The sequence below is a fragment of the Ursus americanus genome, chromosome 24 (assembly GCF_024610735.1).
Source record: "Ursus americanus isolate L20-20 chromosome 24, mUrsAme1.1.p, whole genome shotgun sequence".
NCBI lineage: Eukaryota > Metazoa > Chordata > Mammalia > Carnivora > Ursidae > Ursus > Ursus americanus.
In genome coordinates this window covers 44,645,996-44,673,493 of record NC_142150.1, presented here as the reverse complement: position 1 = coordinate 44,673,493, position 27,498 = coordinate 44,645,996, and the positions used below count along the sequence as shown (strand labels likewise).

Here is a 27,498-nt window from a genome sequence, read left to right as displayed (position 1 = left end):
CAGAAAATCTGGGAGGATTTCCAGGGCGGGGTGGGGTCCCGACAGCAGGCAGGAAGGTCCTGGGGTCCTGCTGAGAACCCCCAGCTCCCTGGCTGGGCCCTGACTCTCACTGTATTCGTGTCTTTGCCACTTAGCTGTGGAGGGGAGGTCTTCTTATTTCCGGTGACCCGCTGAGCCCGTGCACCTGGGAAAGCGCATCCCAACACACCTCTCCCTAAATACGGGTTCCCCGGGCCCCGGGGTGTGCCTGCTCTGATGCCCCTTGTGATGCTCATGTGGAGGAAAGCCCAGGATGGCTCGAAACTCAATGGCCTGTAGGGGGCTCAGAGCAGAATGGGGAACCCTGTCACTCAGGCTGTCCTGGCCCAGGGGCTCGCTGCCCGGCACTCAGGTGGGTCCTTCCTCAGTGACTCTGGTGAGGTGGGGTGGGGCTTGGCAGAAGGGGTGGGGCCTCGTGCGGTGAGGGTCCCGCCCAAGCCTGGTGACCGCACAGCTCTTCTAGCACCAGTACTTACTGGTTTCCAGTGTACAAGGCAGGGCCGTGTGTCTCTGGAGCGGGGAGGCCCACGGTGGGAGCCAGTTAGCGGACAGCTGGCCGGGCACCTTCTCCGACCACGTCGCTTCAGCCGTGGCCTCGAAGCGTGTGGGCTTGTAGAGGGCAGGTGGATACTCTGTTCGTTCTCAGCGCAAAGTGTCTACTTTTCAGCGCCTTAAATCAGCAGCTTATGGACAAGCCCAGCCTAGCTCCCTCTTCACTGACAAGGAACACGCTTTCCCACCCGGACACTGGTGTGCCCTGAGAAGGTGGGCACACAGAAACCCAGGCGTGCAAGCCCGGCGTGTGGCCATGGCCTGGCATACACAGTTGTTGGACTCACGCACGGCCCCTTAAGGGCAGAGGGTCTGTCCTGCCGACGGCCTGAAACATAGTAGCATGTTCCAGGTGGGGCCAGCGTCCCACCCGCATCCCCCCATGTGCGCCCCTGTCCCTCCCACCCCTGCCAGGAGGACCACGGCTTACGCTTGTTCAGTAGGCACAGAGGATGTCCTGGGCCCTCCCCGGCCTCTCCCCACATCCAGCTCACAGCCTACGGAGTCCCCCTCTCCTGACGGAGCTGAAACCGACCCGGTGGGCAGGGCCCCTCAGCCTTCCCTCTCTTCCGCTGGCCTCGGAATAAGGAGGACACGCTCAGAAGGGTGACTCGGTCCCCTCCAAACACAAACCGCGGTGTGTCTTCCCTGACTCCCTGACGGTCCGGAGGGAAGCTGTGAGCGGGGTGGAGCCCCACACGGGGTCGCGTGCCTCTGCCCGCACACGGTAGCGCTACAAACAGTATCCTGCTCCAACACATGAGGAAACCGCGGCACGGGGGCCAAGAAGCTTTCCTGCGTGTCACGTAGACGGACGTGTGGCTTCGGCCCGTCCAGCACGTGGGCGGGTGCCTGGCCTCCCTTTGCTCCAGGCAGCACTCCATCCGGGATGGCCCTGTCAGGTCCGGATTCTTCGGGGCAACGGCTGTGCAGCCCCCCACCTGGGCTGCTTGGGGGATAAGGGGCAGCGTCCATTTTTGGAGGAAATGCTGCAAGAAATGCATTTCTACCGTGCAGAGTGGCCTCCCATGGACAGGCCCACCACCCTTGCCTGCAAGGGGATTGACAGACCCCTGCTCCCTGCCAGCACCTGCACCGTCAGAGGCCCTCGGTGGCAGGTCAGCTCGCCCGGGGCGCAGGGCCCCAGCTGTCCCCCTCTGCAGTGCTCCGTGCCGGGAGGTCAAGACAGAATGCGGGGTTGGCACGCGGCCCCTCGCTGCTCTTCCTTTTCCAGAGTGGTTTAAAAGATCAGGCAGAGCCTTGGACCCCTTCCCCAGCTGGGAAGGGGCACATGTGACCTCATCGTTCCTTCCATCCATGGAGGTGACCCGTCCCGCCACCTGACGCATGACATGATTGATGGTGGCGACTTGCAGTTCCCCTCCGTCTCAACTGGGACATCAAGACGGGGGACAAAGTAGTCGCAGGACTTGTGGGGTCAGATAAAGATGCCAGGAGGCCAGCACTTGCATGCTAAGGGGAGAAGAGACCCGGGGACCCCGGCGTCCACGCTTTCGGCACTGTCCTCTCCAAGGGATGCTGTACTGGGTCCCCTCATCCACAGTTGGATCCACAGAAGCGCGGCCGGCCGGCAGATGGACCAGAGCCGCCAGCTGTGCAGGCTTGGCGGACCCCGCCGGCCCCGCGCTCACTCCGTCCCCTCTTCACGCTCACCCTCAGACCCCCCCGCCCCGAGCCCTCCCGCTAACGGCTTCCCCTTCTTGTCTCTAGTTCTGAGCATCGGCGAAGGAGGCTTCTGGGAAGGCAGCACCCGCGGCCACATCGGGTGGTTCCCGGCCGAGTGTGTGGAGGAAGTGCAGTGCAGGCCCAAGGACAGCCAGGCAGGTAAGGCGGTACGGCGGGCACCGCGTCTCCGCGCCCTCGGGCCTGTGTGCCTGCTTACGGAGAAAGGCCGCCTTCAAAGCAAGGACTTCTCTCTGTCATCGAAACAGGTTTTCAGTTCCTCTGGGCTTTGTCCAAACCAGAAATAGGTTACAAGACAGTGCGGAAGCCTTTGGTGAAGGGGCTGCTCAGTACACATGCCAGAAAACTTGGGTCGTTCGTTGTAGCCATCGGGGAAGGGCTTTCGTGGGGCTAGTGAATGTGGAAGCCGGGTTATCGATCTCTCGGACCGATGTCACACATGGGCGGCTGGCGCTCGCAGGAGGCCCTCGCGTGCCCTCCGTTACAGCCACGTACTTTGATGTGTCCGTAAACACCACTCCGAAGCGGTTGGAGTTCGCGAAGGAAAATCATGTCAGTGTGTCTCAGAACTCCAAATATAGCCTTTGCTGAAAACCGCATTGAAATTGATTGCCGAAAGATTGAATTGATTAAAATGTTAAGAGGAGATCATTTATACACAATGGCATCGGGAGGAAATATGCTGCTTGGGGAAACGGAAGCACGAGCTGTCTTACACGAAGGAGCCGGTGCGTGCCTGCGCTCTGCGGGTGTCGGGCAGAGCCCCAGACTCACGGAGCACACGTCGGAGGCAGCCACGCTTGCTTCGCGGCCCGTGGGTTTGCTGTGTCTGCTTGTGCGGGCTGGTGGCGCCTGCCCCGTGGCCCGCATGGCTGGGAAATAAGGTGTTCTGAGGACGCACGCTCTGGAAAGCACGGCGTCCGCCCACCGTACGTGGCTGGCTTTGCAGACTCTTCATCGGGGATGCTCAGCTGGTTCCCTCTCCGAGAACTTGACTGCGAAGAGGGGTCCATTTGTGCTGAGCTTCCCCTGTTCAGTCTCAGCTCGGGTTCACACGCCAGAGGGAAACCGTGACGTTGGCGGTGTGGTAGGGGGTTGATGTAAGAGATGTCCTGAGCTCAGGTTTGGAAGGGAGGGCTGGAACGTGCTCATCTGGGGAAGGTGGTGGCGGGTTGGTGGGCAGCAGGGGCGTGGGAGCTTGCTTTCCCAGGTGTGCAGGTGCACATCCTGGCTCTCCAGTGCCTGCCGCCCCTGCCCCACCGGCTTCCTCTCCTGCAGGCAGCACCCCCAGCGCCGCTGGTCTGTGAAGGGCAAGACCATAGCTTGTGAGCGAGACTCTCCTTCCTGGTCACCAAACGCCTCCATCCTCCCTCTCCTCCTTCCCTCTTCTCCTGCTACACGGCTTCAGTGCCACTGGCCCCCCAACCATACACTCTTTCCTTGGAAACACTCAGGCACGTGGGCGCCAGGCATTGCTGGCTAGGGGCAGCCCAGCATGACCACACGTGCGGGTCACCCAGGTCTTCCTGCTCCCTGCATCCTCCAGGAAATTGTGGCTTCCTGGAGAGAGGGAGCAGAAGTCCGGGGCACTTGGCACTCCCTCCCGTCTCCTGCTGTAGGCCTTCTCCTCCCACCTGCCGGCACTGCCCCATCTCGCCCGGGCAAGGCGTCCACGGGGCAGGTGGGCACCGGGCAGCTCGTGTAGGCTGATGGTCTCCTCCGGAGGGGCTCCCCTGGGGCAGTGGCTTGTGTGTGTGTCCCCTGGGAAACCTGTCGGGCGTGACAGTCCTGGAAGGACGTTCCGTGTTTCTGCACACTCTACAGAATGATGTCGTCCTGATAATGTGGTGTTCACCACCCAGGCTGGTGCTCAGCACTCCTGGGGCTACAGCCAGTTCTGGGGGCTGGCCGTGTGTCCTGGGGGACTTGAGAACATGCGAGCCGGTCCCTGACCCCAAGCGACTGCGCCAGGCCCTTCTGGAACGTGGCACCCTATGCCATCAGCCCACACACATTTCCTGAGTACCTCCTGGCCCCGGGCAGCTTGTGGGGCCTGAGGCGGCATAAGTCTGTGTTGCCTGTAAGGATCGCAGGGGCTGGTGGCACTCGTGCCGTAGCAAATGGCCACAAAGTGGCTTCAACATCGCAAATGCGTTACCTTGTGGTTCTGGAAGCCAGAAGGCTGGTGTGGGTCTCATGGGTCCCAGTGTCGGCTGGGCTGCAGTCCTTTCCGGAAGCTCTGGAAGAGAGTGTGTCCTCCGGGCTCTGGACGCTGCAACGTGCTTGGCTGTGGCCCCTCCGGCCTACTTGAGCGTGCGGCCACGTCCCTTATAGTGCCTGTCTCTGGCCCCCTCCCGCCTCTTCCCCACGTGTTAGGAGGGGAGCAGACTCGGAGCTGGATTTTAGGGTGGGGAGGTTTTGGAGCGCCTCCCGCCAGGCTCTGCTTGCCTTGGGCTTTCTCAGATTGTGGCTTTCGCGCCCTGGGGTCCCGTGGACTGACTTCTTCTGTAGAGGTGTGATGTCCCCGCAGGAAAGCACAGTTCAGCGCATTTTGACAAATGTGTACACCTGTGCCTCCGAGCACACCTTAGGACAGATGATCGTGACCCTGCAAATTCTCTCCGGGTGCTTTCCGGCCACACCACCTTCCCCAGGGCTCTGGCAGCAGAGGCCAGTGTGATGGGGTGAATCTCCCAGACACGGACCCCTGCGGCTGGCGCTCCTGGGCCCTCCGCCTTGCACGCAGCTGAGGGCGCCGAACGTCAGCCATGCTGCTGCAAGTGCCCACGATGTGTCCATATCTGTCCCCGAGGAGCGTTCTGTCACATGTGTATGCCCAACACGCTTGGTTTACTCGTGCTCCCAGCGATGGGCGTTCGGGTTGCTACTCAGTTTGGGCTCGGGACGGTTTCTGTACAAGGCGTTCGGCAGACATGTTTCGTGCGTCCTGGAAAATTGCCGGGTGCACACCTGCGAGGTCACAAGACTAGAGTGTGTTTCATTCTAGAGGAAACACCCAGACCGCTGTCCCAGCTGCTGGGGCTCCTGGGGCCCCTAGGGCTCCGCCGGCGTGCGAGGGCTCCCGTGGCCCCACGTACTGGCCGACGTCTGTTACTACTGGCCCCTTAACAGCCACCCTGCGGGTGTGGCGGGCGTCATGCTGTGGGCGTCACCCGCGTTCTGGGGAGGATCGTCGTTCGCGGCTTGCGTGTGCTTGCTCCCCGAGGTCAGCGTCTTGCAAGGGGTCTGGGCACGTCTTCGTCCATCTTTAATCGGGCTGCCTCTCTTGCTGCTTCTGGATTTGGGGCTTCCCCGTGCGCTCTGCCATCAGCGCTTTCCCTGCTACGTGTTGCAGGTACTTTCCCGGGTCGCGGACTTGACCTTTGGTTTTCCAACTGGGTCTTAAAGGAGCAGGAAGTTTTTAAAGTTTTACATGAAGTCCCACTTATCCTTTTTTTTTGCACAATCAGCATGTTTTGTAGAGGCCCCCCCCATTTTTAAATGTTAGAGGTTCGCAGACCTGGAATGTACATAGAATCTGGAGATGGTACAACATTCGTTCCGTGTTTCCATCCAGCACGCTCGCTGTGCACCGAGTCAGCCAGGTGTGGGCCTCGTGCGTTCCCTCTCTTTGGGGAGCCCCGCGTCTCTACGTTGTAGAGTGGACATTTAGCCAGCAAACCCCACTCTTGTGCATCAAGTGAAATAGGGGGACGATTCAAGGAACCCACAGCACACAGGGGGCGGCTCAGGGCACCTTGTCCCTGAGCATGACCAACTGATTTCCCATCATGCAGTGACGAACGTCAGGGGCCACGGGCAGCCACCCGCAGAATGACGTGGGGGCTCCGGGTCACCGGCTGGTTCGCTGGTACACGTTTGACTCAGTAGCGTGGAGAGGTCGGGAGCTGTGTCTTCAGTGCAGGAAGTCCTTGCTCTTCTGAACCTTGCTTCTTGTCTCTTAGGACCTTGTGTTTCTGAGGACATCACGTTTCCAACAGGCTTTCCTTTGTGGTAGCTCACTGGCCTGGGGAGGAAGCAGGGCACCAACTGTCCTCCCCGATTTATACACAAACACCCACGTTTCGGCACCCAGGAGCACAACCGGCTGGGCTGTGGCCTGTTCCTTGGAGCTCCTAACACTGGGCCCCCATTCCTGGTGGAGCCGCAGGCGTGGTGACCCTGGAATTACGTGCGTGTCCCTCCGCTGTGCTCCTGGTGTGCAGATCCCTTAAGGACGGGGGCTTTCCGGCCGGAGGTACTAGGTGGGGTGATGTCAGCCGCTGTAACAAGCCCATAACTTCAGTGGCTTCCGTCCTGCTGTGGCCTCACCATTCCCAAGAGCCTCAAGGACCTCTGGCTCAGAAGGGACACATGCCTGCCTCTCTGTTCCCAGTGTCAAGGACCAGTTGTGGGACCTGGACGCCAAACGGCTCGGCTTTGGGGTCCCCGGCCAGGAGCCACCACAGGCAGCTGACCCCTCAGGAGGACAGGGACAGAGGGATGTGGACGTGGGCCCAGATTCGTTTTAAGGACCTGGCTCCAGCGATTGTGGGGGCTGGCAAGTCTGAGATCCACAGGGCAGGCAGGCAGGCTGGAGCCTCGGGCAGGAGCCCAGGCTGCAGTCGAGAGGCAGAATTCCTTCTTCGAGAAGGCTGTTCACTGTCAGCTGATTGGAGGAGGCTCTCCCACACCGTCCAGGAAAGTCTCTGCTCAGAGTCCGCTGGTTGTAGGTGCTGCTAGCCGTGTGTGCAGAACACCTTCCCAGCAGCACCTGGACGAGTGCCTGATGGTAGTTCGGTGCTGCAGTCTGCACAGATCGACACCTAAAGCTGACTGTCCCCATGAGCGACCCATGCCGTGGATGGAGGCAGGGGCAGCGGCTGCCTCCACCCGGTAGAGACCTTGGCGGCCCCTCCGCTTTTCATTGCATCCCCATCCATGAATCCGGGCTGCCGGGTTGGACGGTGGCTTGGTCCTTTCTCTGCAGGATGCCGCACGTGAACCATGGTAGGGCGTGCCCCCGATGGCAGATCTCGAGTAAGAAACAGATAAAATACGTTCAAAATCATCACTGGGAACCCTTTGGTGAGTCAGTTTATGGAAAGCGCACGCATGTGCGTGGAATTTTCGGTGACACAGCTCATGAGTAAGCAGAAACTGCAACCAGGGCCCCCCGCTTGAGAAAATGACAAAACCAAGTCACCGCCAAGCAAATGGTGTCGTAGCTGTTGAAACAAAGGCCCAGATGGTCTGACAAGCACTGTTCACTTAGAACAAGATGACAAGGTGGCATGAACACTGTCCCCAGCCTCCAGAGACAGCCAAATTCTGGTCACCTGAAGGCCATGGAGCCGGGCGGTGCAGACCTCAGGTGCAGGACAGCATGTTACTAACTCCCGGTGCATCCTTGCGGCCCGCCGCGGCTCCACCGCTAGGACCCCTCTGCGTTCTCTGGGCGGCTGCGTTCCACTCACCCAGCATCCCCTGAGACCGTGGCGGTCACATCTGTTACACTGCAAGGCCGGCAGCGGTGTTCCAGCCCTTCCAGAGCACAGGTCCTGACCCCTGTCCCCAGGCGCATCCCCTCGCCTCTCAGCTTAGCTTTTGCAGGTGGTGTATGTGACCTTCCCAGGACACTCAAGAGGTGGGGACATGGTGGTGTCTCTGCCCCATTTTACAGGTGAGGGTTGGGGATGGTAAGTGACTTGCTCAGAGAAGCACATTGACTGAATGGCCAGGCCGGGACCCCAGTGTAGACCCACCCACGCTGACAGTCTGTTCCCTTCGTGCACCAGGCGGGAGTGTCTCCAGGTGTCTCCAGCCATCCTCTGAGATGTTGAGGTTTGGTGGTCGTGAGTGGTGGTGAAGCTGGGGTGGTGCTGGTCATGGTGGTGATGCCAGTTAGGCTGATGCTGGTGGTGGTGGTGGTGCTGGGATGGTAGTGGTCATAGTAGTGGCTGTGTTCGCAGCGGTGATGATTTTGCTGATGGCGGTGGTGGTACCGCGGATAACGATGCTGCCGCTGAGAGTGGTAGCAATGATGGTAATGGTGACGTGGTTATGGTGGCGGTGGTGGTGGTGGTGGTGGTGATGGTGGTGGTGGTGACGTGGTTATGGTGGCGGTGGTGGTGGTGGTGGTGGTGATGGTGGTGGTGGTGACGTGGTTATGGTGGCGGTGGTGGTGGTGGTGGTGGTGATGGTGGTGGTGGTGACGTGGTTATGGTGGCGGTGGTGGTGGTGGTGGTGGTGATGGTGGCGGTGGTGACGTGGTTATGGTGGCGGTGGTGGTGGTGGTGGTGTTGTGGTGATGGTGGTGATATGGGTGTTGGTGGTCTTGGTGATGTTGATGATGGAAGCAATGAGGATAATGGTGATGCAGTGCATGGTCATCAGATCCGACCGTCCAGCTTGCTGAATTCTACTGCTCTGGCCACAGGTAGAATGTGCTCACTTATCCCAGCCTGCCCAGCCTCACCTTCTTTTCTGGGAAGCTCCTGGATTGCTTCTTCCATTTCCTGAAATTTTGCTTCTTCCCTCAAGTTCTCCTCTTGGTGCAGAGACATCAACGTTGGGTGCCCTTGAGGAAAATTATTTTGCCCCGTATGTCTCAGTTCTCAGTTTGGTGCTTTCGTGATCTTTGTGTTTCTTATTTTTTTGCGTGAAGTATAGCAAACACAGAGAGGAGCTCACAAACCATAACATGTCGCTTAGCGAATGGCTATAAAACAACAGCCCCGCCCCGCGTCACCAGCATCCCCGAAGCCCCCACGCAGCCCTTCTCAACAGAACCCTCTCTTCCTGTTGCTAAGCCCACCCTGACTTGCATGCCACTCACTTCCTTCTTTTGTGAAAGTTCTGCTTGCTTACGTTGCATCCCTAAATGACGCAGTTAGTTTGGGCCAATTTTGAACCATTTGGAAGTGGCATCAAACAGTGTGTGTGTTGTATTGTGTCTGGCTTCCTCTGTCTGTGATGTCTGGGTGGTGTGAGTGGCTCGGGGTACCGTTAGGTCCTTTGCTGTTTAGGTCCTTCATTGGGCTTTGCCCATCTGTCCTGCCGTGGGGGGCCACCTGGGTTGTCTCAGCCTGGGGCTGTCGTGGGCAGCGTTGTTGCGGTCCCCTGGTGAAACACACACTTCTTTTCCTCGTACCCCAGGATGGATGGTGGTCAGGCATGGGTGTGTCCTCCGTCTCTCTGGATCCTTCAGCCTTGCACTAACTGTGCGTATTAGTCTGCGCGTGCTGCTGTAACAAGTAGCACAGAGAGGGCAGCTGAAACAGCAGACGTTTATTTCTCCCATTTCCGGAGGCTGGAAGTCCAAGGTCGAGGTGCCAGCATGGTTGGCCTCCTGGCTTGCAGACGGCCACCTTCTCACTGTGTCCTCACATGGTCGAGCTCTCTGGTGTCTTTTCTCATAAGGGCATTAATCCCATCATGGGGCCCCCACCCTAATGACCTCCACTGACCCAGATTACCTCTCAAATGCCCCACCTCCACATACCATCCCGCTGGGGATGGGGCTTTGACAGATGCATTGGGGAGCGCAGACTTTTACTCCCTGGCAGTGGTGTGTCCATATCTCGTCAGCACACGCTACTGGCAGACCGTTTCCACTGGGGGTCTTATGCCCAGGCCTCATCGACACGGGACTTCAGTTTGTGTTCCCCTCGTTACTTCTGAGTGTGAGAACCTTTTTTATATGTTTATTGGCCATTTATTTGCATTTTTGGTCAAGTGTCAATTCCGGTCTTTTGTCCATTTTTCTTTAGGGTAGTTTGTTTCTTGTTGATTTGTGGCCACTCTTTATATATTTTATAAGAAGGCCATCCTCAGCGATACACATTTGCTACATCTGTTCCCAGACTGTGGCCAGGCTTTCCCTGGGAGGCCGGAGACCCTTGCACATGGCTCTTAGGGTCACCAGTCTTCTCCTTACCATGAAAAGGCAGGCATGGGTGCAAGGCAGCCGGCAGACGGCACACCAGCTCAACTGTGACCCCATCACCCCCTTTCCACCATATTTAATGTGAACGCGCCTTCTGTCTCTGTCAGGGGCTGCTGATACCCCATTGAGAATGGTGATTTGAAGAGCTTATGTAGAAATAAACGTATAGGGACACCTGTATTTGGAAAACCAGGCCTTGCTGCTTTGGGGTAGTTTAGCCGTGAGCCTTTGCCCACACAATTCCCTTAATTCAGTTAACCTAACTTAACCTGGTGAAAAAGCCCAGGTCACCCGAAGGCCTTCAGGATGACTGGGTGGACAGATTTCACACGCGTGCGGGATTCACCCTGGGGTGGGTATCATGGGGTCTGTGGGCTTCGTCCATACAGAGGGGCATCATGGAACACTGTGATGCTGGTCCTGCGCCAGGCCCTGGACCGGACGGGTCTCATCTCCAGTACAGTCCTGCAGGCTGAGCGTCATCGTTCCTGTTTTGCACAGAAGGGAACATGGGCCCAGAGACATTGAGCAAAGTGTCCAGGGTCACACAGCCTGAGTTATAGCCACAGGCTTCAGACCAGGAGTTCTCCTGCTTCAGCAACCTGTGGGTCACTTGGAAGAGGGAGCATTCCCACATTTTAAAAAAAAACCACCCGATTATAAAAACTGCAATTGTCTATGAAAATGTGAACCACTGAGGTAGACAGTTTTGTTCTTAAAGGAAGCACTGGGGCCTTTTCAGGGCATCACCTAAATGGAAGCACAGAATAAAAGGTTCGTCTGAGATTCGAGGTGCCCCTGGGAAGATTTGGGGTCCCTAGGCCCAGTTTGAGAAAACCTGGATTTAGGGTTCAGGCCTCTCCCTGTTGGAGAAAAAAGTCTAGCATCCTGGTTGCTGAGAATCATGCACCTGGCTCGAGGCAGAGCTGGCGTGGAAATCTGATTTTGAACTTCTAACCCAGGGCTTCTCCTTGTCCCATCTCACCTCAGGGGATGCTCTGTTCTATACCACTTTTGTAATTGGAGGGGACAAAACCCTAGAGCTCCCTCCCAACACCCTCTTCCCCCCAAAAAGGGAATTATTATCTAATATAATGGAAAAGCCCAGGGTTCTGGCTTCAGGCATAGCTGGATCCAGGTATTGAAATGATGTCCCCCGGGAGCTTTCTCTCCATCTTCGGCACTGATTCCTCTATGACAGCTTTATTCTTTGGCCAGCTCACTTGTCAGGGTGGTCCCTGACAGTTCTGGGCATATGTTGTCCTGAATCCAAGTTGAGCATAGAGACAACATGTCTTTTCTGCCTGCTTGGCAAACGTCAGGGATTGGCCCTGATGGGGTCGACCTGGGTCATGGATAGGTACACCCCAGAACCAGTTGCTAGAACTGGGGGATGAATGTGCTTAGGAATTGTGACTGGCTGGGCCTGGGACCGATGAGTGTGGGCATATGGTCTACTAAGGACAGTTGGGGTGCTGTGACCAACAGAAGGAGGGGGGCTGCAGAGCCTCTGTGGACATCCAGAGACATCACTTCAGCAGGGAGGCCTGAGCATCCAGGCTTTTCAAACAGGAGAGGAGGCCACTGCTGTGACCTGCTCTCAACCAGCTGGGAGCGCTTCCCCGGGAGACAAAGAAGGGGTGGGAGCTGTCACCCAGTGCTCTGGGCGGCTCCAGTGAGAGCCGTCGGGCAGAAGCTAGCGGAGTTCCAGTATTAAACGGAAGCCCCATTTGTCACAGTGCATACGAAGGCTCTGCGAGATACCACAACAGGCACGGGTGGTTCTTCCAAAATAGAATGTATTTTGTTATCTTTAGAACATTTAAAAATACAGGCAAATGACTATTAACACAACTGTAATCTAAAATGTTAATAAGCAACAAAGAGCCGGCTTCCAAAGGAGTTACTAGCTGTTCCTAACGGAACATAAAATAAATATGAGGGCTCATTGTCCTGGGTGCTAAAGATTCTGCTTTTGTTAAACAACCGTGGCAGAATCGTGCAGGCTTCCCCCTTCTTCTTTCTGTTACGCCATCTTATTAAAATACCCTTGGAGCCTCGCCGCTTTGCTGTGTGCGCGCTGTTGTCTCTGAGCAGCTGCTCTGTGTTTTAAATACCAGTTTCCACGTTCAGGCTCGCCCCCGAAATAGAGTTCTGCCAGGTCTGTCTGCGGCTTCCGGTTCTGCCGGGCGGACTGGGTCTCTGGCGTCGCTCTGGGTCCCGGGCCCTCCCTCTCCTCCCAGCAGCGGCGGTGGCCGGCCCTGGGTTACCATGGCAACCTGGTGATGCCGTACCAGCCCCGCCCTCCTTCCCCAGGTCCCTCCTGCCCCTGCAGGACGTGTGTCTGCAGCTCCGTTCAAAAAGTCACCTTGCGCAGCCTTGCCCTGGGCCGGGGCCCTACCTGTCTGGATGGTGCCGGGCAGGAAAGAGGTTTCTGTCATTCTGCCAGGTCAGCCATAGCGAACTGTGACAGCCGGGGGAGCTTAAACAACGAGACATTGATTTCTCCCGGTTCTGGATCCTGGAAGTCCTAGATCTGGTGTCACCGGGGTGGGTTCCCGGTGAGGACGCTCTTCCTGGCTTGCAGGTGACAAGCAGCGTCCTCGTGTGGCTTTCCACTGTGAACATCTCCATATCGCTTTCTCTTCTCGGAAGGACACCAGTCCTATGGGATTAGGGCCCCACCCTTATGACCTCGTGTGACCTCACTTAACCCTAACTGCGTTCTTATAGGTCCACATTTACAGTCACATTGGGGTTAGGACTTCAACACATGAGTTTCGGGGGGGGGGGGGCACAATTTAGTCCACAACATGCTGAAGAGTGATAGCCGTGAGCCGAGCTCTGTCCCCTGTGGTGCTTCCTGCCGTACCCTTCCCGCCACACAGTACCATCCCCACTGGGGCCATTGCATTGTCTGAGTCGAGGGCCGTGGCTGTGCTGTCTGTCCTGAGGCTCCTGTCTGACCAGGCTGCATGCTGGTCCCCCAGCATTCAGTGGCCTCTAAGGGTCCTCTGTTCTGGAGACAGGGCTCAGAGCCAGGTGCATGGAATGGGCTAACATCAGAGTCCATGGCTCTGATTTAAGGCCGTGAGCCTGGAGCCAGGGCCTCACCGTCAACTTGCTGCTGTGTGGCCTTGGGCAAGTTACTTGGCCTCTCTGATCTCCAGTTCCTGCTCCATGAAGTGGCAGTAGCAGCAGTGTGTTTACCGCAGCGTGGCTGGGAGGGGGTGGTGAGCCCATGGTGAAAAGCACTGGGCACGGCTGGCTCACAGGCATGCTCACTGAACATTGGCTCTTGGATCACTGTCATCCTGCATAACACATCTGCAGATATCCATGGAATGTGGCCCTCAGCCCAACCGTTCACCAAGTAACGGGGCTCCAGCCCTGCCCGGTGAAGCCAGGATGTGTGGGTGGGACCTCAGGATCTGTATGTTTCAGTGGTTTTCCAGGCTTTCCAGGTGGGGCGTTAGAAGAGCTGGGATCTGAGCCCAGAGATGGAGCAGGTTTGATTGGTGCAAATAGTGTGAGCAAGGGGGTGGAAGGAGAAGGCCTGCAAGCTAGTGTGTAAACATGTGCTTGTCAGGTGAGTTGATCACTGTGTGTTGCCCTCTGCAGGGGCAAAGAACTGAGGACGCAGGTGCCCACACTGTGTCCCTACACCTAGCATGGTGCCTGGAATGGAAGAGGTGCTGAGAAAGAACTTCCTGGATGGATGAATGGGTGGATGGACAGGTGGATAGGTGGGTGGAAGGATGCATGATGGATGGGTAGATGGTTGGGTGGGTGGGCGGAAGGATGGTTGATGGTTGGGCAGATGGGTGGATGGATGAGTGGGCGAATGGGTGGGTGGGGGGGTGGAAGGATGGATGGATGATGGATGGGTAGATGGGTGGATGGATGAGTGGGTGGGTGGGTGCACGGTTGCACTGCTCATGGGGTGGTTGTAGATACCCACTCGCTCTCTCATACACAGCTCACCCTAATTCCAGTTGTGTAGACCTCCCACCTTTAAACCTCTCCAACACGGAGATTTCTTCAAAACTATACAGTCTAAACAGCAGGGAAGGCAGTGGGCTCTTAGGAGACCCAAGCAGACACCAGCATCGTTGGCGTCTCAGGCCAGGGTTTCTTTGGGTCTTCAGCCGCTGGAGATTGTTTGGGGAGAAGTTCCTTCAGCCAACATCATGTGTAGTGGCCTCAGACTCTGCCTGCCTGCTCTGCCCCCAGAGTTCAGCAAGCAGGCCTCTCCCTGCCCCTGCAGAGCTAGTGCAAAGGCACTGGGGTTCGGGTACGCTCCTCGGGGAGGGTAGCTGACCCGCCCTCCTCGCCCATGCCGTGAGCGACATGGGCTCTTGGGGGCCCGGGAAGACAGATGTTGTCATGCCCTATAAACGGTAGGGTGAATGAGCTGCTCCCAGTACATGCAGGTGGCTGCTGACCTTCCGTCTGTCGCACTAGTGAGGACAGCCCTGAGGCCTCTCCCTCGACACCTGGGCACCCAGTTTGAGGATGGCTAGCCAGAGCCAGGAGCCCCCCTTTACCGGGGCACAGCAGGAACCAAGAGCCGTCCCCCGCCCCCCCCGCCCCAGAGCACACCGTGGCTCATTTTGGAAAACGAAAGCCGTCATATGGTGCTCTGTATTGAGTTAAGATGTTGTTTTTGGCTTCTCTGAAATAGACGATAGGAAACAGATCCGGGGATAATGAATAAACATTGGCTTATGGGGGCTGCATGCTGGGAACGATGAAATCTCACACTGGCAGATGAAATTTAAGACATGCATATGCAAAGGAGATAAGTAAGGGCCAGGCTTCTGCTCCAGCAAATCACATAGCCAAGGAGAGCATCTGGGAGGACGCTGTGCATGTCCCCTCCCCAGCCAGTTGGGGTCTGGGAGAACCGGGCTGGGGAGGAGCCTGGGCCCCCAGGACACTGGGCAGGAAGTGGCCACCTGGGCATCACCCAGACGGGGGTCGAGAATCCGCACTCAACACTCGCAGACGCAGCTTCCCAAAGCTTCGGCGTGGTCAGTCCGGTCGGGTCCTCAGATCAGTTCTTGGGGGAGACCTCTCTCTTGCCTCACTTTGCGTCGCTCTGAAATCCGAAGGTCTTCAGACAGGGCACCCACGTTTCTGTTTTCTTAAACTGAGATGAAATTCCCGTACCCTGAAATCTCCCTGCGAGGGGGGCTGGTTCCATGGTTTTTGGTCTATTCACAAGTTTGTGTAGACATCACCACTGGCTCAGCCCAGAACAAGTCCGTCACCCCGCCCTGCGCCCCAGCCGGGGAGCGTGCCCCACCCTCTGTCTGCATGGGTCCACCCGTCCTGGACGCTTCACGCGAATGCAGCCTTACGGCATGTGCCCTCTGGTGACCAGCTCATTCTAGCAGAATGGGTTCTGGGGTTTCGTCCAAGGGGTAGCGCGTATCAGAATGTCATTTCTTTCTGAAGCTGAATAACGTTCCCTTATATAGACCACATTTTGTCCACGCACCCGTCGCATGGACATTTGGGATTTCACTTGTGGGCTTTTGTCAAGAGCGCCGCCGTGAGCATTGTCGTGCACGTTTTTGTCTGAGCACCTGCTTCCAGTTCTCCCGGGCGCGTGCGTGGAGTGGAATCGCTGGGTCACGTGGTAACACCACGGTTAACCTTTCGAGGACCTCGCAGACGGTTTTGCCTGTCCCATTCCCACCAGCACAGACTCCCCGCGCCCTTGCCAGCTCTTCCTTTTCGTTTCTGGATGATAGCGATCCGAGCGGCTGTGAGCTGGTGTCTCCCTGTGGGTTTCATCCATGCGTCCCCAGTACCCAGGGATGTGGGCCGCCCCTCCGCACACTTACCGGCCATTTACGGAACTCCTCTGGGGAGTCTTTCCCTTTTGTAGGCCACGCATTATGGTCCACGTTGTGTCTGGTCCTGTAGCGAGTCTGGAAAGTAGAGAGAGGTATAAAAGGAGAAAATAAAAGGCCGTCGTAACCTTACGCCATGTTGGTCATTGCCACTGAGGTGTCGGTCCTTCTTGTGAGTCTAAACATTTATTCAACGAGATGGAGCACAACGTTTTAAATTACGGATCCTGCTTTCCTTCTTTCCAAGTGACAGAGGACATGATGTCATGCGTTGAAAACACTCTTCCAAAACACCATTCCCGGTGGCTCTCCACGCGGTCACTGGCAAGGCACTGACGAGTCCTTGGCCACCCCTGCTGTCCTGGACATGACGGTGGCCGGCCATGGAGCCCTCCTCTGCCTCGTGACATTGTCCCCGAGTTTTGCTGTTACAGGTAGCGCTTCCGTCAGCAGCCTCCCTGTTAACGTGCCACGTGTGTCTCCTTCGGGTGCCTGTCCTAGAATCCACCTGCCGGATACTCTGCCCAGCACGAGGCCGCCTCTTGTCTGTCCTCAGCCCCAGAAGTGCGCAGAGGCCCAGGCCAGCAGCCTGACTGCCTCCTTTCTGTCTGTTTCCAAGAGTTGTCCAGCCTCCCTCTCAGAGTTCAGCTGCCTGTGGCCTCCTAAAGATAGGGGCTGCCACGGCCCCCGGGGACCAGGCCTCAGACACGTGGACATGCTCTTAAGTCGGCAGGGATTCGCTTCATGGGCCGGTGACCCCACCGCGGCATGGGGCCCCACACTTCCTTACGCTCTGAAGCCACCGTCCTGGAATTCGTCGTCAGTTTTGAACCTGGGCCCCCCCACTTTCCTTTGGCTCTGGGTCCCACAACTCGCATGGCCTAGCCTGCGGACTTGGAAACGCACCCATGGGCCTCCATCGTGCCCCGTAAGCCGTGTGCTTTGCGCTCATCCTTGGAGACCTTCACCTCTAGATCCACGGTCTTTAATCAAAGGCACTCCGTTCTGGAAACTGCCATGGCTCCCCGGTCCCTGCTGGCACAGACTGGTGGATTTGGGAGTCCTTGCTACAGCTTTGTCGGGAGTGAAGATTCGGCTCCAGGAAGTATCCCCAAGGTTGGGGTCTACACTGCAGGGGCTTGCTAACCAGCACCTCAGGCCGCCTGCTGCCCCTCCCCGGTGGCCCCGCTCCCTGTCAGGGCCTCGGCACCAGCTCCTGTGCCCCCCTTCCTCTGGCGTGTTAAGATCAGATTTGTTGGAGAAATAATTGTTAAATGCAGCCGGGTCATCCTGGCACAGCCACCAAGGACTGCGAAGGTCCCCTGGCCTCCCCTGCTTATTTAGCTGAGATGCAAATGTGCCCTTCGCCCGATTCCAGAAACTGCCCTCCACATGTGCGCAGACGAGCCTCCGCTGGGCTTCTGCATGGAGCCCACGTTTCCAGGGCTGCGCGCCTCCTCCATCGGGCGCCCGGAGCGCTCCCGGCCTCCGCATCTCTGAGTGGGCACCCCTCCCTCCTTTCCTTTTCCCAGACCAGTGGAAGGTCACTCGATGGGAGAGAGCAAGCCTGCTAGCCTTGGCTTGCTGTGTGAGGAGAAGGGGCTGGGTCCCAGCAGGGAGAGCAGCGCCGAGTCTCTGTCTAAGGAGAAGAGGCCCACGTTCTGGTTGGTTCTACAGAAACTGAAATCGGGGTCCCTCATCATCACTGCAGAACTTCTGGTTTGCAAGTGGCTACAACATCTCCAAGGACTGGGTCATTTTCCCAGTGTCTTCCCTGGGAGAGAGGGCAAGCACCTCACCCTCGTGGGCCCATTTCACAGATCAGGACTCTGGAGGCTGTCACCCTGGGGCCCAGGATCATGGCCTCTTGTGCACACTGGTGTCTGTCCCAGTGGGTCTTTTAGGGCCAGCAGGGGCCTCAAAGGTCATACAGCGGGACAGCTAACTTCAACCATGTCTAACCGTGACCTTGACGGGCTCCAGGAGTTCAGCAGACACATAAGGAGCACGGGTTCCTAGTGATGTCAGCAGCTGCCCGATGGCCTCCCTGAACCCCTGGCATGTGTTATAAGATTTCTGTTATCAGAGACAGGGCTGGGCTGGCAGCTCCATCTCCCAGAAGGACACCCGAGGAGCAGAGGAGGAGAGAGGACCAGACTCCGAGTCTACATCCAGCACCCTGGAGTGGAGACCAGAGCTTTCTTCCCTTGACCAGAGCTTTGTCTGACCCAGATACCCGGCTGAGAGGGGTTTTCACCTCCCCTATCACACGCTGGCCTGTCCTAGAAGGCCCATGTACCTTTCGTGAGAACCAGGACCAGAAGGGGCCAGGGGCCCGGATCCTGCCGTCCAGCACCTGTACCCCTGCTGAGGGCCGAGCGGAGGCCACACCCTCCTCACAGCTGGTCCCCCTCCTTGGCCTGCATGGGGCAGGGGGAGGTCAGCCCCTGCATCTGCACAGCACCGTGCGTGTTGGCCTCTCCCATTGGCACAGAGCCAGAGCAGTTAGGGGGTCACAGACCGCACTGAGGGTCAAGCAAAAGCTGTGCACACACATGGTTACACACATGCACATGCACACGCACACATGTGTTTGCAGGGTGCACACCTACGTGTGTATGCACATGACCCTACACACGTGTGCGTGCACACATACACATACACACACGTGTGCTTGTGGAGTGCACACCTACACGTGTATACGCACGACCCTGCTGACACGTGCATGCACACACATACATGCACATGCACACACGTGTGCTTGCAGAGTGCACACCTACACATGTATACACATGACCCTTACGTGTGCTTGCAGAGTGTGTGCATAGACAGTAGACACACGAGCCTACGCACATACGTACACACACACACATCTATGCTTGCAGAGTGCGCACATACCCACGTATACCCACAAGCCTACACACGTGTGCACATGCACAGAGGTGCACGTAATGCCCACATGCCTGCACACACATGCACCCTTGCACATGCATGTGCACATGCCATCCCGGGTGCTGCTGAGAAGGCTCGGGGCGCCTGCGTGTGCTCTGAGTGCAGCGTGTGCACCAACACCCGGTCGGGTGAACGTGCGGTCCCAGCGTTGCTTTGGGGCTGTGCTGTCCTTGAGCCCTGGCACAGATAAAAGCCCCAGCGATGATCTGACCTATTTCTAGTTCCTGAAGCTCCCAGCTTTTCTCGTGGACAGTCCTAGAAGGAGTCTGATTGCCAGGGTGACCGTCTCATTTGTCATACAAATGGGGATGGTTCTGAGAGCAAACGAGGGCTGCAGGCCTCCCTCCGGAGCTGCTGGGTGAGGCGCGGCTGCCGCACTTACTGCCAGAGCCGGGGCCTGGTGGTCCCGCTGCCCGGGGTGGGAACGTGCTCCCCAGTCAGGAGCCCAGAGCAGGGGCATCCCAGCCAGCCATTCCGCTGCCCCTTCCTTCACCCTAACACCCTTTTCCTGGCAGAAAACTGGTGCCGGGCCCCAGGTTCCAAGGAGGAGAGCCCATCCCCAGGTTACGGGTGAGGACAGAGAAGTGGCTTCTCCCGCTGCGGACAAAGCCCCCATGGAGTGAGCCACAGGTGCTGATGGCCGGCTGCTAGACAAGCTTCCGGCCGCCCATGTCCAAACGGCTCCAGGGGAAGGTGTAGACGGCTGCTATGTCTTCAGAGCAGGTCTCCCAGCATTGCCTTGGCAATTCTGTGGATGCACAGCACGGGGCTCTCAGCTCCCACGTTGGCAGAGGGAGGGGATCCCCCTGGAGACCTGCCTGCAGACACAGCGCTGGTGGGGGCCCGAGCCCGGCCAGGCCCTGGGGCCTCCCTCAGCTGAGCGGGCAGGGCTGTGGGATTTAGACCGTGTCCAACAACCCTTCATGCCTGAGGGCCACCCTGGTGACACCCCTACCCTGCAGGGGCTCCTCACGGGGCAGAGCTACTTAGCCGTTCGTACCTCTGCACTGGTGGGGATCCTGGCTTGGACAGGTGACCAGGGGAAGTCACTTGCCCTCTCCATACTTGGTGCCCTCACCTGCAGACGGCCCTCATAACCACTGCAATGAGCTCTCGTGCAAATTCAGAGGACACCCATAGAGGCAGCCGGCATCTCCGCATGCCGCCGGTGACCCTAGCACACCTTGCTGCAAACACGGTCCCAGTCCAACTGCATAGCATGGCCTCCTGGGCCCAGAGTGATGTGCTGAGGGAGCGGGGAGCCCACTGCATCCCCACAGCGGGGCCAGGGCCTCACGGTGCACGCACGGGGCAAGGCTCCTGAAGCCACAGGCCGGGGAAGGCTCGGGGCGGCTGGGTTAGCATTGTGTGCAGTGCGGGAGCACAGCAGATCTTCCCCCAGACCTGCGTGGGGGCCAGTGTCCAGGACGCTGCTCCTCCATCGAGCATCGGCCGAGGGGCCACCACCTCCAGGAAGCTCTCCCGGCACCCCCAGAGGTGTCTCTGTTGTGGCAACACTCGCAGCGCATCTGGTTGTCTGCTCTTCACAGTTTGGGAGCTCTGTGTGCAGGGACAGGCACAGAGGCTCCAGGAGCCCAGGGTGGCAAGGCCACGAAGCCTGAGGAAGCCAAGGGGAAGGCCCTCCCAGGCCGAGGGATGCCGGGGAGGAGGCTCGGGAACGTGCACAACCATGTCTGAGATGAGAACTGGGGAAAGCAGGTGTGAGTACAAGCCCACCACCTCGCTGGCACTATGCCTCCGTGGCCACCCATGGGCGCTTCTCCCTCCCCCTCCGAGCTCCCGCTGCCTCGTTTCTCCAGATGCTGGAGGCCTGACTGGGAAACTGCCCCAACCATGGCCGCTCCTTTCCTTTGCTTGCGGTTTAAACCAGGAGTGTGGGCTCTGGAGATACCAGGGGCCTCATACCGGCTGTTCCCTGGCCCCTCCGTGGGAACAGGCTTCGGAGCAGGGCCAGCCCCTGCCCTACAGACGCAGCAGGCCACCGCATGCATGATTGTCTCCATGTACTAAGGAAGAAACCAAGGATCCAAGCTGGGCAGCTTTCCCGGGAGCGCCACTAGCCAGTGGCCCACCCTGGGTCTCGGCCCCGTGGAGTTGGGCAGGAGAGGCCCAGATGACCGGTAGCAATAACCCCAGGAGTGGAGGTATGGAGGGAAGGCAGTGGTGGTCAATTGGAGCCCCTGGCAGAATGTTCTAGAATCTTTTTTTTTTTAGATTTTTTTTTTAATTGAGGTGAAATTCAGATAACATTCATCATTTTCTTGCTCTAAAATTTAGAATACTCATAGAGTTGTGCAGCCATCACCACTATCTAACTTGAGAACGTCTTCATCACCCAGAAAGCATCCCTGTCCCCATCGGCCTCGTCACCTTCCGCCAGCACTCAGCCGCTACACCCTGTCTGTGTAGATTCCCTTCTTCTGTGCAGTTCATATAAATGGGATCAGGTGACACGTGGCTTCTTTCACTGAGCAGAACGTCCCCAAGGTCCATCCACGCAGTAGGCTGTCAGCGCTTCGTGGCCTTTTCGGGCCGACTCCTACCCCATCGTGGGGATGGACTGCATTTTGTTTATCCGTTGGTCCATTGACGTACTTTCCGGTGGTTTCCGCTCTGTTGGCTGCTGTGGATGGTGCTGTGGTCCGATTCCCGTGGAAGGAGCCACTGACCTGCTTTCAGTTCTCTAGGATGCACACCCAGGAGAGGGGTTGCTGGGTCATGTGGATCCTGTGTTTCCATTTGTGGGCAACTGCCAGGCTTTTCCCCATTCGAGCATCCTGATGCTGCAGAGTGCAGTCAGTGTGGCCGGTTGCCTCCTGGAGTAGGGGCGGGAGCAGGGGCGGCAGCCGGGGTGAGGGGCAGCTCTCTGCATCTTCCCTGCAGCCAGCATGCAGTGCACAAAGCCCAGCTCCTGGGTGGACCTCCCCCCCAGTGCTTCCCTGCATCTGTCCCCGTCTCCTGACCACGCGCTCCCCAGGGCAGGGACCCTGCCTGCCTGTCCCTCCCCAGGTCCGGCCCGCCACGCCGTGGGCCCACCACGGACGGACGCTTGCGGCATTGGAGCCAGGGCCATGGCCACTGCTTCGAGACAGCTCGTTACTTTGTAACGAGCGTTAACCAGCCCGAAACAGATTTAGAATTCAATGTGGTTAAAAATCATCAGTCTTATGCCGTTTAAAAACTGCTTGTCATTTTGTATGCCAAGAACTCTTCCAGCAGCCTACTTTTCCAAAATGATTGCTGATTGGAACAAAAACATTGCCACTAAAATTAGCGTGACAAAATGGAGTTGTTATGGAACAAAAAGAAAATCGGCAGGTACCTGTTAACGAGTGAGGACGGCCCCCACCTGTGGGAGCGGCGCCTGGCAGTGCTGCCCGCGCTCGGGGGCGTCCACGGCCACGCATGGCTCCGCCGTTTAGTTAAACTCAGGACAAGCCCCATCTGAGACCGAGTGGTGGCTTAGCAGTGATCACTGTTGTAGTGATCAAAGCCGGGGTCTGCTGTGGGCAAGGAAACTCTGGCTGGAAAATGCTGATACATTAGATGCCTTCGCATTAGTGTTCAGGCCTTCCGGTCTTGAGAAGACAGACCCGTCTTCCCCTTCACCGTCTCTTTCCACCTCGGCTGGACCATCTGCTGCTCCTGTGTTTCTCCAAAACGCCGGCACCTTCTCAGGTCTGTCTCAGCCACACGTGACAGGAAAAACACAAAAGAGCCATGGTTTAGATGAGATGGAGGTTTGTTTCCATGTTGTGTTGGAGGCAGAGGAAGGTGCGCCGAAGCTGGGATGGGGACCCCAGGCTCACGGGGTATCTGGGCTTTGTCTTTCTTGCTGTTCCAGCATCCTTGACAGGTGCCTCGTGGTTCAAGGCAGCTGCTTGGATTCCACCCATCGCAACCACATTCCAGTAGCCAAAGGGGGGAAGAAAACAAACCACACTCCCTCGTTTTAGGGACTGTAAAGTGTCCACTATACTCCCAACTCTTGGCTATCATGTAATCTCAAGGAAGCCTAAAGCCTTCATTTCAGACAAGCTGCTGTTAGGAGAGGGTAGGGAGCAGATGTTGGCCTGGGCAGCTGGCCTCCAGCACAGCAGCATCTTTGCATTTCCATAGTGTGCCCACCATGTCTGCACAGCTTTCCCCCCAGCCCCCACCTCATCCAGGACGGCTCAGGATATAAGGTAAGGGGCCCCTCAGGTGAGAAACTGGATTACTTTGAGCAAGAATACACCATTTATTTCACGCATGGAGAAACTGAAGCCTGTGAAGGGAAAGGGACCTGCCGAGGAGAGTCAGTGCCTGCACATGGTTACACCAGCCACCCTGGGGTTCCCAGGCAGGGGGTTCCAGAGTCCCCTCAGCATTGCACCCTCTTCTGAGCTCCTGGACCTCTCGCTGGGTCAGGACCTGTGTCCTGAAGGAACATTACCTCTGTATCCATCAGGCCGCTTGATTACAAATGATACAATTCAAGGTCAACCTGGCTGAAGCCAAAGAGGGAATTAAATGGTTTCAGACAAGATCGGGTGTATTCAGGGTGGTATGGCCGTAGACAATTTAATGGTTTCAAAGTTCAAGAATGATAGCTTCAGGCATGGCTGGATCCAGGTGCTTTGAGAGGTTTGGGAGGTTCTCTTTCCATCTCTCTTCTCGGGTTTCGTCTGTGTGATCTCCATTCTCAGGCAGGTTCACCCCAGGTTACGAATCAGCACCAGGTTACGTATCAGGCTTAGTGGTTGTAAAAAGAGGAGCATGCTTCTTTTCCAAGTGATAAGAGAAGGCTCAGGACTGAGTTTCACTGGACTGATTTTCATCATGTGCCCATTGTTGACCTAGCTGTAGTGAGCAAGGATAGCAGGATGGACCCACTGACCAGACCTGGATCACACACCCATCCTCAGAGGGAGCTGCTCACAGAACATACACTAACGTGGCCCAGGGTATTCCCCGGAAGGAGGAAGTGGACGTTAGGCAGGCTGTACCATTACCTTCCACCCCTGCTCCCACGCCCCAGGATTCCTGCCCTGACTCTCCGCTCCCCTACCCAGACAGAGCAGCCCTGCTCTCACTCCCCGGGAGCCTTGATTAGATTGTAAGTCTCCTTCCCCCAGCCCTTGAGGATCTATTAGGAAGGAAGAGAGCTGAGTCCTCAGTACCTCTCTGAATCCTCAGTACCTACCAGCACAAAACCTGGCCTACAGCAGTGCTAACAGATGTCTCGTGGTCAGTTGGGTGGAAGAAAGGATGGATGGCCAGAGTGATGGACAGAAGAAGACTGGGAGGGTAGATGTGTGTGTGTGTGGGTGGGTGGTTAAATGCACAGGTGGGCAGATGGGTGGGTAGGTGAGTGGGTGGGTGGGTGGATGAGTGGGTGGATGGGTGGATGGAAGGATGGATGGATAGATGACAGATGGATGGATGGATGGATGATGGATGGATGGATGGATGGATGGATGGATGGATGGATAGACAGACGAGTGGATGGATGGATAGATGAGTGGATGGATGGATGAGTGGATGGATGGATGGATGAGTGGATGGATGGATGGATGGATGGATGGATAGATGAGTGGATGGATGGATGGATGGACAGACAAGTGGATGGATGGATGGATGGATGGATGGATGGATGGATGGATGGATGGATGAGTGGACGGATGGACGGATGGATGGATTCGTGTGTGAATTAATAACCAGATGGCTAGCTGAAGGATGGAAAAATGGGCTTATGGGTCACACAGCCCTGTTTAATGTGGTGAGACCATTTCATGGCAACATTGGACTTTAATACACCCAAACCTTTCCAAAGCAGTTTAGTGTGTGTGTGGGTGACACTAAGCCACACCCACCCGGGGGAGGGGCAGGAGCCCAGGCCAGCTGAGCAACCGTCCTGAGTAATCATGTCCTGGGGCTGTGCCTTTTCTGGTCCCTTGGCCTGACTCAGGTCCCCCAGCCTCGCCTGTGCAATCCTTACTCATGAAGCTCACGTCCATTATGCATACCCTTGAGCAGGTGGGACGCTCAGAGCCAGAGCCAGAGCGCTCTCTGGGTCACGGGGCACTCTCCGCATGGTGTGGATGTGGAATGTGCTGACCCTAAAGCATCTGTCCCCCAACCCGTGTGGCTGGCCACCAGGATACAGCCGGGGAGCCACGGTGGGGCAGGTGCCCTTTCCTTGACTACTGTCCACCCAACCCGTGCTATGCGGTGCTTAGCGACCCCAGGGCCCTGGGAGGCGTGTGGAGTCACAAGAACATGTGGCTTCTCTTGCAGGCATCAGGGTCAGGGGTCAGGGGCTTGTCCCTGTCACCCACCCAGCCCTTGGAGCAGCCTGTCCAGATGGCTGGGCTCCATGCCAGCCCCACCCCTCCCTCCTGACCGCCTGTGCCTCAGTGTCTCCTTCTGTGCCACGTGGACAGCAACAGTCCCATCACACAGCCTTGTTTGAAGGATGCTTAGATGACCCCTTCACTCTAAAGCTCTTACGGGCCCTGCACACGAGGTGCGCGAGAAACGTGTCTGTTAAAATTTATTATTGTGGTTGCAGTCATGGTAACTTAGACCCGTCCTCAAAGGTCGTTGGTTTTCTCTTTTCTGCATGAAGAAACCGAGGCTCACAGAGGTTGGGGGACGTGCTCCGGGTCACACAGCCAGTGCGTGGCAGAGCAGGGAGTGAGTGTGGAGATCCCATGTCACTGCACCGGCCCGTTCAGGTCCTGCATCCTCGCGGAATGAGGGGAGCGCCTGGTGGCTGGGAGGAGGCGTGTCGCTGCAGTATGGTACGGCTTTGTTGTCGCTGCGACGGCATGTGCCCCGGGGCCTCATGCCTGACCTCAGTGGGGGCTTCTGTGACCTGGGGAAACGTGGCCTGGCCGTGCCTCCTGGTGGTGTGCAGGTGGCAGTCACATGGCCTGGCCATGGGCCACATCTTTGGAAAATTACTCTGTTTTTCCTGCCTCCTTCTGAGATCTTGAACAAGGCCACCACCTGTCTGTCCTTCCTTCCTCCTTCCAGGCAGAAACGAGAGTGCATGAGACTCAGGTGACCCATGTGAAGGGCCAGGGTGACCTCAAGTGCTCTCACCTTCTGCCTCTCCAAGTGAGCGAGGCTTACCTGGAGGACCCGGGGGCACCTGCCCCCAAGACAGACAGAGGCCCAGGCCATCCAGAATGGTATGTGCCACGAAGAAGTCACGGCCTCTGCCTCCTGTGGGCCCATGGACTGGGCCGGGGGTCATAGTGGACCATCAGCCTTACCCTACAGTGACTGCCTGGACCAGAGTGGGGGCGCCCTGGGGTGGTCTGCACTCGGCTTCACTGTGCCCTACATCTGACGTTACTGCGCACTCGCGGTCCCTCGGCTTTCCCGGGACCCCAGCAGTAATAGCGTGCGAGAACTGCCCCCCGTCCCCGCAGGCACTTGGGAAGACAGGGACTCCTAAGGGGCCTTTCCTTCCCGTGTTCATAATAGGACCCCGATGTCAGGCTGTGTTTGTAAAGTCAGCATTTTGATAACTGATGCGACGGCTTGGATCTCACGTTGTTGGAGTTTTGCTCTATTCTGTCTGCGTTCGTGAGAATGGGTACGGGCGGACGGAGGACGAGAAAGCAGGAGCGAATCTGGGCTCTCAGAATCCCCGGGGGCTCTACAGAGCCCGCCCCCAGATTCTGAGTGAGTTGGCCTGGGTGGGGTCTCCCAGGGGACCCTCACAGGCGTCCACGGCTCTCCAGGTGTGCACCCTGAGGTGGCAGAGCTGTGTCAGCGTCACCTGGGCACTTGTCACCAAAGCTGGGGCTCCGGAATCAGGAAGTCCGAGTTTTCACCAGCCCTCTGGGGATGTGGGGACAGCAGAGTCGGAGACCCTTGCCCCAGGCGTCACCGAGTCGATGGCCATCTGTGGCGGTCCTGCTACTCTGGGTGTGATCACGGACCACAGCATACGCATGGCCGCCTGGGCACCTTGCCTGATGGAAACACAGAATCCCGGGTCCTCCAGGACGTACTGAAGGAGCAGAGCATCTGCACGCGGACAGGGTCCCGGTGACCTGTGAGCACTCAGGAGGCTTCGAGCATCTTCTCCGGAACGGGAGGGAGACAGAGTGCCCCAGGATGGCCCCGGAAGACTGGCCACCTCCCTCTGCAGGCCGACTCTGCCCACCGTTCCATGGCAGCTCCCAGCCAGCTCCTCCCTGGCCCCACTCCCACCCGTCCAGATGAAACCCTCACGTGCTCCCAGTGCCCCTCAGACCCTGTGCTTCCGAGAGGTCACCCCTTACTCCCCATGACAGGCGACAACACTTGGGGCATTGGTGGCAGGGGCCTTGCTGAGCCCTGTCCGGCTCTCAGGGCTGTGCACCAGCCAATCCACTGAGGCCGCATAAGGGCACTGTGAGCCACAGGAGAGTCCTCCCCGAG

The 27,498-nt window shown here is 57.6% G+C and overlaps 1 protein-coding gene across 7 annotated transcripts in view; it reads left to right on the top strand.

Moving 5' to 3' along the window:
• The window catches only part of SHANK2 (SH3 and multiple ankyrin repeat domains 2), a 503,557-nt gene that overhangs the window by 243,514 nt on the left and 232,545 nt on the right, over positions 1–27,498 (top strand). For all 7 annotated transcript variants that reach the window (XM_087855105.1, XM_045775905.2, XM_087855101.1 and 4 more), the window contains one exon: positions 2,323–2,436. In XM_087855105.1, coding sequence (XP_087711231.1) covers positions 2,323–2,436 — 114 coding nt within the window. The remainder of the gene's footprint in view (positions 1–2,322; positions 2,437–27,498) is intronic.